Source organism: Caloenas nicobarica, chromosome 18 (genome assembly GCF_036013445.1).
Source record: "Caloenas nicobarica isolate bCalNic1 chromosome 18, bCalNic1.hap1, whole genome shotgun sequence".
Lineage (NCBI taxonomy): Eukaryota > Metazoa > Chordata > Aves > Columbiformes > Columbidae > Caloenas > Caloenas nicobarica.
The window spans coordinates 7,671,314-7,683,315 of record NC_088262.1 but is presented as its reverse complement, the minus strand read 5'-3'; the positions used below and the strand labels follow the sequence as shown (position 1 = coordinate 7,683,315).

Below are 12,002 nucleotides of genomic sequence, written 5' to 3'. Positions count from 1 at the left end.
AGCCGTGGCGGGTGGTCCTGTGGGACCACAGCACCCATTGCCACCCAAACCAGACCCAGAGCAAGCAACCAGAGATATTTTTCTTACCAGACATGGGCCAGTTGGGGAGTGAAAGCTCCTGGGGCAGCTCTGGCCCTGGGGAGGGGCCAGCTGCAGAGGGGGTCTCTGCGGGAGCCCTTCCTCTGCTTTTTTTTTTCCTAACAAACCCCTGTTTTCCCAAGCAAGGGAAGGGCCCCTCGGGCTGTTCCATCAGCCCCTCTGCGGCAGTCTTGCCCAGGAGCTCACGATGCGCATGGTCTCAGCAGATGAACTAGGACACACTTCCATAATAACACTGATGCCCTGAGCCAGCTCTGGGCAGCTGTGACGGTGCGTGTTTATTCATCCTTCACAAGAATTTGACAAGAGAAGAAGCAGGGAAGGATGGTGTGAGCAATCCCTGGGGACGGCTGCCAGGCACTGGCAGGAGGATGTCACCATGGGCAGGGTCACCAGTCCCCTCCAGCCTGCCCAGTAATGCTTCCCAGATAAACCCACAGCAACCTAGGCAGTGGGGCAGAGCTGCAGCCCCACCCCACCACCCGTGGGACCCTCAGCATCCCAGGGCAGCTCCAGCTCTGCTTTGCACCATCGTCCTCCTCCCCAGAGCTCAGGGTTTGGGCCGGGCAGAGCTCCCCAGGACTGGCCGGGCTGCAGCAGCTGCAAGGAGCAATTCTCTTTGAAGATATTTAATGCTCTGCTGAGCCCTAGATGCTGCTGAGAGGTACTGCAAAGAGCTGAAAAGAGGGAGGAATGGCAAATCCTGTATGCTGGAACAAGGGGCGTCCCCGGGGGCGAGCAGCAGCCTTCTTCTCTGCCTAGGACAAAACGGGATCATAAAATCATAGAATCACAGAATACTTTGGGTTGGGAGGGACCTGCAAAGCTCATCTAGTCCAGAGATCAAGAGGAACAGCTGTGGAGCTGCAGGAGGAGGACGTGGGTTAATTAGCGATGGGCTGGGGGAGTCGGGGAGAAGTAGGTCAGTGGATAACACACAGCACTGGGTTCTTGGAAAGCTGCGGTGGCTTCATGGCTTGTTGGGAAACTGGTGGTGCCCACAGCTGCCCCAGGGTGAGAGCAGATCAGCTGGGAGATGCGCTCATCTGCTCCTCCTGTCCAGCCCAAACAGCAGCCCTAACCCACCCCTGCTTAAAAAAAAAACAATTCAGGAGCCCATCAGGGATGAAGAAAAAGATCGTGGGGACTTGGAGTGACACCTGGCACACACATACCAACCTCCCCCAGGAGAGCAGGAGAGCGTGGAGATGCTGGGGCAGGCAGGGACGGATGGGGACGGAGTAGGCAGGACCTCGGGGCTCTGACTCAGCCCCCAACATCACAAGCTCCTGTGACGCTGGTGGCCCCGGGGAACCCCGTGGTGGAGGGGAGATGCTGCTGGGGTCAGTGCTCACTGGAGGAGGTTGAGGGAGAGACCTGGGGAGCTCAAAGCCAGCAGGCGAAGGCAGAGCAAAGAGCCGAGCTGCTGCCTTCATCCCACAGGTTTTGGTCTCTTGGTTCAGAGAGGGTGAAGTCATAAATTTCAGCTGTCTGCAGTTTGCAGCTCCATGGAAAACGCTGCCAAAAAAATTGTTTTCAGCCACGGAGCAAATGCCTGGCGGAGGGCAGAGGGACAATGAAGATGGACAGGTGCCAGGAGGCAGCTGACATGGGCCAGAGAGTGTTGGGTGGCAAAACTACCCCGCCCTGACAGTGTGAGTTCTTTTCCTAACCTCCTGCAGCCCCTCTTGGCAAGGAGCTTTGCAAAGAGGGTTCTTAACGCCCTCTAAACTGCAGAGTCTCAGGGGGTGATGCAGCAAAGCAGCATCAGCCTCGGGGCAGCGTCCTGTCCTGGCCGGAGCCTCCTCTCCAGTCCTGCATCCCAACCCACCTCAGCTGTGAGGGACAGGGCAGAAGCCACATCTTCATAGGATCATTTTGATAGGAAGAGCATCAAGTCCAACCATTAACCCAGCCCTGGCACTGCCCCATGTCCTGAGAACCTCATCTCCGTCTGTCCAACCCCTCCAGGGATGGTGACTCCAGCACTGCCCTGGGCAGCCTGTTCCAATGCCCGACAGCCCTTTGGGGAAGAAATTGTTCCCAATGTCCAACCTCAACCTCCCCTGGCGCAACTTGAGGCCGTTTCCTCTGGTCCCGGCGCTTGTTCCTGGGGAGCAGAGCCCGACCCCCCCTGGCTCCAAGCTCCTTTCGGGCAGGTCAGAGATCAGAAGGTCTCCCCTCAGCTCCTGTTCTCCAGCTGAACCCCCAGCTCCCTCAGCCGCTCCCATCACACTTATGCTCGCACACAAGCTTTACAAAGTGCCTGTATGACGGCCCCTATATAAAAATTAATATATGAGGGAAAAAGGGGAGGGAGTGGCTTTAAACAAGCCAGAACGGAGCAGGCAGCAGGTAGAAGTAAAACACAGCTTGCAGGAGGACACCCCGTTCCCAGCAGCTCCACCGAGCCTTGGCTCAGCACTGCCTCTGCAAACACTATTGTTTTTTGCAAACACTATTGTTTTTTGCAAACACCGTGCATGAACATGGCCATGTGTGTGCAAACACCGCTCCTCTCATTCGCAGGTGAACGCAGCCCTGGAAGACCCTTCTCTCTGAGCCCACCTGAAGGCAGGAGCAGATGCCAGCGCTTGTCCGAGTCTCACCACGCCACCGTCACCCCCTGACACCAGGGCACAGCTCCTGTGCCATCCGGAGCGTGACGCGGCGGCAGCGAATCCAATTTATGAGGCAGCAGGGCCAGAGAAATGCCAAACACATCTGGCCGTGTCGGGTCGCCCCGCACCGCTGGCGCTCGTCATACGGATCCAGGACAAACCCTCGCCTTTGTTTGCTCCTGTTTGGGCATCATGAGCATCCTGGGCTTTGCAGAATGGCAGCTCGGGAACATTAACTCACCGTAGGGTTATTTTGTCTTCTTGCTGAACTCTTCCTGGAGATGTCATCTGCCAGAACGTGTCATTTCTGCTTCATGGCCCTGCCTTAGCATTTCGAGGACGTGACAGAGTGACAAGAAACAGTATCCTTGAAGGAAGGGCTCAGTCTGGATGGTTCTTCTCTAACAAACTAGCGTGAGCTGGGCTGAGCTGGTCCCTTAGGGTGACTCCGAAGGGGTCAGGGGGTGGCTGTGGTGGTGGGGACTTGCCATGAGCTGTCCTGAAACAGCCTCAGTCACTGGGAGTTGGTCCCCAGTACAAAGAGTAGACTCGAGCTGCTCCAGCTCTGCTTGGACCCCATGAGTCCAGCGAGATGCTACTGCCCAGCCCCTGGGTTCTAGTGCTTTGCCTTCCTTGACTTCCTTGTAAAAACAAAAAAAAACAACCAAAAAAACCAACTAAAAAACCAAAAAAAACCCCAAACTCTCCTCTCTTCCCCATGCAGCTGCTCCTGCAGAGTTTTTTGGCTGCACTCAGCCAGAGGGACAGAGCTGAGGAACCAGAGCTGTGGATTGAAGGCTGAGACTTTTTCCCTTCCCACGTCCCTGCTGTGAAATGAGAAGGCACTTGGCCAGTGTCAGCACAACAAGCCACATCCATCAGCCCTGGTTAAATACGGACAATTGTTTCAAACTTTATTGGAAGGGAGAGAAATCACATGAGCACACACACAGGTCACTGCACAAGGAAAATAAAGCCAGTCGGTTGCTGCAGAAGGTCCTGCCTGACCCACGGGGCGAGCGTGGGAGATGTGCAGAGGTCTTCAAGTCCTGGTGTTAGAGCAGCATCCCCTGCCTGCCCAGTGCCACTGGAGTTACGCTGGCCTTGATGAAAACGAGACCTGATTTTGAGCATAAAGCAGCTGCACAGGGTATCTTAGCTCTGCCAGCTCAGCTCTGCTTCACACTGCTGCCGGAGGAGGCTGGTGGAAGTGAAGTGCTGGCCGTCCCCCATCCAGAGATCCGCAGAGCCCTGCTCAGGCTCTCGGGAGCAGCTCTGATGCCAGGGGACACCGTGGCTTGCAGCCGTGCCCTGTGAAGCCCCGAGTCCCCCCCTTTCCCCACCGCTCCCCCAGGTCGGCTCGTGCAACGTCCCCTGCCTTCCCTCCCCTCTTACAAACACTCTTTGAGGTTCTTCGTCTTTTATTCCCAGAGCATCACTCCTGGCTTGGCTGGCAGTCCCTGGGGACTGTCCCCAATGCTGCCGCTCACACGGGGACACAGCCACCCCACTGACCACCACGAGAGGATCCTTTCCTGTTCACAGTGGATTTACGGGCACCCAGGGTGTTCTGCAAACCAGAGACATGGCAGGACCTGTCCTTTGGGGCAGGGCAGAGCCCCACGACAGCAGAGTCCAGCTGCTGGCAGCGAGGGGATGGCGCCGTTTCACAGCTCACCAGACACCAGTTTGCATCCTGCAAAACGAGGACAACCTGGGGAAACCAGGAGAGCTCAAGGGCCGGGTGGATGCCAGGAGTTCGGGGAGCAGCACCGAGCTGGGGATGCAGGAGCTCAGCAGGATGGTACCCCTGGGCTGAGCAGGGACATTGCAGCTGATACTCAAGGACAGAAAATATGTTTTAAAAATGAAATGTCCTGACAGGCTGCTGTTGTGCTGGAGCCCCCGGCACTGTCTGCAGAGCCGAGAGAGCGGTGGCTCCAGCAGCGCTGTCAGGAGCTCTTACGGTGACAATGGCTTCGGCGTGGGGGTGGCTGGGGAACAGGGGTGAGGTTTCCTCCTCCAAAATCAAAAAGGGCCAGAGGAGCGGTTTTGGGGGAAGCCAGACCAAAATGCTGAGACTCAACAGCTGAAGGTCGCAGCCAAGGAGCTGCCACCCTGGTCACCGGTCTCCAAGCTTGCAGGATGCCGGGACAGGGGACACCCAGCCCACACTGTGGGACCAGGCACATTCAGAGGGAACATCAAGTACCCTTGTAAAATGAATGAAAACCTCTTTTTTTTTTTTTTTTTTGCTTGCTTTCTGCTTTCTTGCTTTCTGCTACACCCATCCTTTGCACATACTCTGAAAAGGAATGAGCAGTTGGACCATAAATATGACTATGGCAAAAATCAGCTCAGAGCTGGGACAACACCATGGGTCACTTTTGCCCCATGACGTAAAGGTTTATTTTATTATTTAAGGACAAGGGGTCACCGGGGGAAGGGTAGAGGACCATGGTATGAAAGCCCAAAGTGTCGAGGCCATACAGTCAACAGGGATCGGGCTCTCATGGGCAGTGACAGGCACCATCACTGGGGATGTTTACAACATGACATTTTCATGCACTCTGGAAAAAAAAAAAAAAAAAATTGCGGTTGGTTTTCAGGGCAAGAGCGTCACGGCTGCTGCCTTTGCAGCGGGGCATGATGTTGAGCGCTGCTCGCATTAGGACACGGGTCAGGGGACGCACGGCTGCCAGCGCTGCTCGGGGACAGGAGCAGCAGCCCAGCGGCTTGGGGTCTGAGGTGAGACGTGACGCTGGCTGCAGTGACAGCTGGGGAGTGGGGCTGTGTCCCCACCCGAGCCGCAGGACCACCCTGGCTGGGTGAAGACAAGCAGGGGGTTTGGTCCAGCTCCATGGCAATGCCTGTAAAACCCCCTCTGTGCTCCCATCTCCTGAGTCTGGGATCTTGGGCATCTCCTGCCCTGATGCACCCAACCTTGTGCTAACGCTGTGGATCCACTGAAGATCCCACTTCCCTTCTGACACTGCCACAAGAAACCACGTATCCACTCCTGGCTCCCCAAAGCCATCCCTTGGAGGTGCAAGGCTTTCTCTGAGCTTCAGAGTAGCTCCTCTCCTCACTTCACATATAAGTTCCTTGGACAATGGCAGGACCCTATGCTGTATTTCAGGGGTGTTCTTACCTAATTCTGCCATTTTTCTCCTGGAAATACCTTCCTTAGGCCAGATACCAGTCATCCAGAGCTGCACTGCCAGGTATGCCCCTGCCGGTCCTGCCCTGGTGAATGCTTTCCCACTTCGTGCCATTTCTTTTCATTCTTCACGCTCTGCCCCACTGGCCTGTCAGCATCCCTGGGCCCCCTCCCTGCCCTTCCCCACCTGCACCTCGAACCCAGGACAATCAGATTGGTCTTGTTCTGGGGCTTTCATGCCCCAAACTAACATCAGCCATGCATGGGGACGGCCACAGCATCCTCCCCATCCCCAGCCCACGCACCCAGCGGAGGAGGCTCAGCCCCACTCGGAGCACCGCGGGGGTAACCGGCTGCTCGGCGTACCTTGTAACAGCCATCGGTTGACCAGCCGAAGGCTTTGTTGGCCCTCGAGGTGGATCAGCACTCTGTGAAGCCGTGTGCCTGTGTGTAGAGAGGGGAAGGTACGTGCCGCGTCTGGGCTTCCCTCCTCCGTGCCACCGCAGTGGGCAACGTCAGGCAGAGCTGGGCACTGGGACCACTGGGACCACTGGGACCACTGGGACCAATGCAGCCTGACGGGGAAGGGGCCAGGCAGGACCCTGCTCCCACACGGCACCTCAGGGCTGCAGAGAGCCCAGCACCACGCATTTCATCTCCTGATGACCTGAGAGTGTTGCTGCAGAGCGTGTCACCCCTGTCACCTGAGGAAAAGCCATGTCAGTGGCCCAAAGAGGAGGCGAGCTTTCCACTCCAGCTAATAATCCCAGCCAGGGCAAGATAAGAGATGCTATAGAAACTCCTCCAAGCTGCAGAACAGCTGCACTAAATCCCTTTAGTCCTCAGCAAGACATTTGTTTACAGGGAGACTAGATTTTATTACCTGAGGTTGTCTAGTACAGGCTGTCCGTGGCTCCCTGCCCACCCCCCCGCAGCACCGGTGCTGGTCCCTTGGCTCCCTTAGTGGGGGGGTTTGGGTCATGGTGGGTTTTCAAACCTGAGATGTTCTCTTTTGCTTGGAAGAGCATCTGGAGGACGAGCTGGGGAGCACCGTGCCAGGGACAGTGTCCCTTTGCCCCCGTGCCTGAGGCCGGCTGCTGCAGCTGTGACACTGGCGGCTGCACGTGTCACGTTGCTTCCATGAGCCTGGCTGGCGCTGGATCAGTCCCAATCCTGGGAAGGTCCCATCCCCTCGGGCAGGACATGGCATGAGGATGCCCTTGGTCCTCCCGAAGAGGCAGGTGATGCCAGCAGAGATGATGCCAGCAGGGATGATGCCAGCCGGGATCTTACCTTGTCCCTCCTCCAGCAGCACCGGAGAACCCCAAATCCAGCCCCTCTCTCCTTCCCTCACCCCAGGCTATGAAAAACCTCAGCCCTCATCTCTTGCAACCTTGCAATTACAGCCTTTAATTAAGCCACTAACCCCACCTGGCATTGAGGTCGCCAGGCAGACGGCGGGGTGAGAGCTGGGGTTGGTGTGACCCTCTCCAGGGCTGGTCACCCCCATGCACCCCCCGAAACGGGGCTGAGCCGCAGGCTTTCCCTGCTGGGGGTGGCACGTACCCCCCGGCGGCCCCCGGGGAACAGGGTCCGTCGCGCGACAGGTTGTTCCAGACAGGCAGCACGGAGCTCACGTATGGCTGATCCATCTATGCATCGCGCTGGGGGGGCCGCGGCTCCCCTTTAAAGTGGGGGCGGAAGCTATAGCGGTTCAGATTTCTCCTCTCACCTGTCGCTAAATCAAAGGCCATTTGGATTTAATCTCCGGGAGAGGCGGGTTTAACCCTCTCCTGGGTGTCCCCACGCCGGGGTGAGGACCTGCCTCGCCGACCTTGGGTACAGGGGACAGACAGACAGACAGCTGCCTCCTGCCCTCTCTCGATTCTGCCTGGTCTCCCACCCACGGCTCATTCCCGGCAGGAGCAGCGATGCTTCTCCCCGAGAGGCTGTTGCCCAGCCACCACCTCTGGTGATGGGCAGCAGCTGGGGACACGCTGATGATGCAGCCGGGGACATGCTGCTCAGCAGAGACGGTGTCGCGGGGTTTCTCATTACTGACCGCTTCCTCCCCACCTTCTCAGCTGAACGCCAGCAAGCCCTGCTGAAAATGCAGCCGCTGCCACGTACACTGTGAATTTAACCATGGGCAGGAACAGGAGGCACAGGGGATGGCGCGGGGTGGGAGCACCCTGCGGGCACAGGCTGCCTCTGTGTGCTGGGATGGGGGGGCAAAGGGACAGGGTGCCGGGGCACCAGGCACCCCATCGCGGGAGGGAGCGATGTACCAGCTCCATCAGGTTCCAGAAGCTGGCCCAGACTCATGGAAACGCGTCACGGTGCTGCAGACTATTTGCCACCACATTTATATCGATGCTTCGCTGGCCGCGAGCAATGAGCAAGGCACACGGCTCCTGTCAGCTGGGAAAGCTCTTCGCCCTGTGTGATGGGCTCACTGGGCAGTGCAGGTTACCGGGGCACCGTGTCCGGGACTGGAGCGATGCCCAGTACCAGCTGCTCCAGTGCCGAGCTGGAGAACACTGCTGCTGGCTGCCTCAGCAGCACCGTCCCCTCTGAACTGTGCCCACGGAGCTCCCGCAAAACACATCCCTGCCAACCCAAACCATTCTGTGATTCTCTGAGTGTCCCCATCTCTGAGTGCACATAAAGGTCCTGTGAATCTCTCCCTAGGGGAAACACAGGCTTCAATTATTATTTTTTTTTTTTTTATAATACCTGACCCAAGCTGGCTGGCCAAACCATCCCTGCAAAGTACAGTATTAAGGCACATCATCCTGGACACAAAAGGCTGCAATGGAAAACAAGCCACCCTATTTGCACACAGTCCCCCCGCGCTTTGCTTTCCCTGCTGTCAGTGGACATAAGCTAATATGGAACAAGATATTCATGCAAAAGGCCTTTGGAAATATTCATTGCTCATCTCTTAACAAGATTACCCCTGAAATCCTCCATTGCTCTGAGGGAGATTTAAAACCTTTCAGGCTCTTGGTAACCATAGCAGCACAGATGTAAAAAAGCAAAGGGGAGACAACTGATGTGAGAAATCATCGAGGATGTACAGACAGGCTGTGTGCGACTGCAGCACCAAGGCAGGGCAGGTTCATTCTTACAACGCGTTTCGTTGTCTAACATGACCAGGGCTGGCTCTCCGTCCTGGCCAGACCACACAGGACACGTCCACGCTTTGCAAAAACGACTCAGACGGCAGACACTTGTATGATGTGGGTCCCATGGCACCAGGGTCACCTTCCTTGCCACAATTTGGGACACTTTCCATGGCTGGTGATGCTCTCCAAGGTTTCCCAGCGTGTCCTTTAGCTCACAGCAACTTCCCCACAGGGTGCCAGCAATAACGGGGATGGTTCAGTCCCAGGACGGAGCATTTGAGGACTGGGGTTCCCGTTCCCTCTTGCCACGGCTTCCTCCTTCACCTTGGGCACCACTTCTGCACCTGTAAGAGAGAGAGATACTGGTTGAGTGTTGTGACATTGAACAGACCCATGTTTTGAGGTCCATTGAAACAAAATTTTGGGAAATCAAGCAGTGGCAAGGGCATCGCACAGCCCCAGGCACTTCCCGAGAGCTGGCTGAGCCCTGCAGAGCTTTGCCCAAGTTGGCTGGGAGCAACCGCGGGAAACAGGTTCATCTCCTCTCTTGAAAACCCCTGTCACTATGGCTATCTAAGCACAATGAAGCATTAAAGAATTATTTTCTAATTAGAAAAAAAAAAAAGCTTTTTGGGTTTCAACATCTTCCGAAGCTGGGCTTAGATTACTTGCCATGTTGTGCTTGCTCACTGCCTTTGGCTCTTTGTTTCCGCCGATGCCGATGGCACGCCATGCACCAAAACATGATCACTGTTTCATTCACGTGCCTAAACCCGGCACCCTCTGCTCATCCGCCCCTTCTCCTGGTTTTGGCCCGTCGAGGTCCTATGGCTGTGCCATCACATCTTCTGCACGCTCAGCTCTGCCTGAGCACCACGGCTCAGTCCTTGGCTCCTCTTGGCTCTCCTCATGGCACAGCAAGAGCTTCACTTGCGCCAGGGAAGGTGCCTCATGGGATGGTGCAAAACTGGTGCACTGGGTAGGTGTGCACATCAGTCCCAGTCCTGTTTGGGACCCAACCTTGTCCTGCTCCCCGGGCAGGCTGAGCCGAGGAGAGGACGCTGCTCACCCCGATGCAACCTCTTGGCCCTCCTCATGATAGGATCAGACAGGGAAGGCTCTTGATATGGCTGAAACATTAACTGGGGAATTACAAGGCAGGAATAATTCTTGTGAAAAGGGCTTTTGAAATCAACAAATTCAGCCAGAACTAAACACAGAAACTACAGAAAGAAAACGAACTGCATTAAAACTACAAAAACTAGTCCAAAGCTAGAAAAAAAAATACATAACCAAATTGAGGATAAAGACTTATTTTAACTTTCAGTCAAGTTCCCTTTCTGTTTGCATTTTGCATAAATCAGCTTCTGGAACAACTGTAGCATGAAACAGGGAAGGTGACGGCTGGGGACACACACCCAGACGGGGCAGCCTGCAGCTCTACCAGCAAACGTGCTGCCCGTCCCCACGGAGCTGGGACCGACACGCATCCCGCCTCGCACCCCAGTAATCAGCCAGCCCATCTGGGCCCCAGTCCTGCTGAAGCCGGGTCAGCGCCAGCGGTCCTGCCTGCTTGGCATCCGCTCATGGAGATCGCGATCGCTTTCACGGAGAGCTTATTTTCCCCTCTGGTTAAATATTCTGCAAAATCAAAGAATAACGGACAGCTGAATGTGGAGATTATGACATATGGGTTTCAGAGAGCTCTTATTTTCCCCCTCAGGTCAAATATTTCATAGGTTTACAGAAGAGTTGGGCACGTTTGCAGCAACCCCATCTGCAAACAAGTCCCCAGCCCCAGACAAGCGCAAGAAAAAGATGTGGGTGACACCAACCCCTTACATGAGCCACCCAATGGGTGGGGGACCCCCCCAGTGAGCCCACGCCAAGAAACACACGTTAATCTCCCGGGGGGGACAAAAGGGCAGGACGGCTGGCGCAGCGCGAGGGCTGGGCTGCTGCCGGCTCCCCGGCAGCGCTGGGCGATGCGAGCGCGATGTGCGCCGTGGCGCAGTGCTCTCCGGCGGCTTTCCAGCACCGAGCTCCGCGGATTGGCCCGGAGCACCCCGCTCTCCCCCTCCCTGCCCTCCCTCCTCCAGCACCCTCCAACCCACGGAGATTGGACAGCCTGGTGCCACATGGCGGGGGAACCAGGATAAAAGACGAGCTGGACTTGGGGAATGTAGCGTCTGCGGCAGAACAGCCGGCTGAAGTTCGCAGGGAGGTGGCACCAAACTTCCCCGGCTGCATCGAGCCAGCGCAGAGGAGGACAGACACACAGACAGAAAAAAGGACTGACGCCGGGGCTGTGGCCACCCAGGGACGCTCCACCAGCTGCGGAGCATCCCGGCCCCTCTGCGCCCAGCCATGTCCCTGGTGGTGAAGGAGAAGAACCACGTGCGGTTGGTCTTCTTGGGTGCTGCCGGCGTGGGCAAGACGTCCCTCATCCGCCGCTTCCTGATGGACACCTTCGAGCCCAAGCACCGGCGCACGGTGGAGGAGCTGCACAGCAAGGAGTACGAGGTGAGCGGGGCCACGGTCAAGGTGGAAATCCTGGACACCAGCGGCAGCTACTCCTTCCCGGCCATGAGGAAGCTCTCGATCCAGAACAGCGATGCTTTTGCCCTGGTCTACGCCGTAGACGATGCCGAGTCCTTCGAGAGCGTCAAGAGCCTGCGGGAGGAGATCCTGGAGGTGAAGGAAGACAAGTTCCCTCCCATCGTGGTGGTCGGCAACAAGGCGGAGAGCGGCAGCGAGCGGCAGGTGCCGGCGGAGGACGCCCTGTCGCTGGTGGAGCTGGACTGGAACAGCCGCTTCGTGGAGACGTCGGCCAAGGACAACGAGAACGTCCTGGAGGTCTTCAGGGAGCTGCTGCAGCAAGCCAACCTGCCCAGCCGGCTCAGCCCCGCGCTCTGCAAGAGGAGGGAGACGCTGCCCAGGGAGCAGGGGCTGAGGCCGCCCATGAACAAGACCAACAGCTGCTCGGTGTGCTGA

General features: G+C 56.9%; 1 protein-coding gene across 1 annotated transcript; it reads left to right on the top strand.

Moving 5' to 3' along the window:
• Positions 1–11,375: 11,375 nt before the first annotated feature.
• On the top strand, positions 11,376–12,002 carry LOC135996270 (GTP-binding protein Rhes-like). Its single transcript, XM_065648091.1, has one exon. It carries the CDS (start codon positions 11,376–11,378, stop codon positions 12,000–12,002), a length of 627 nt encoding a protein of 208 aa, XP_065504163.1.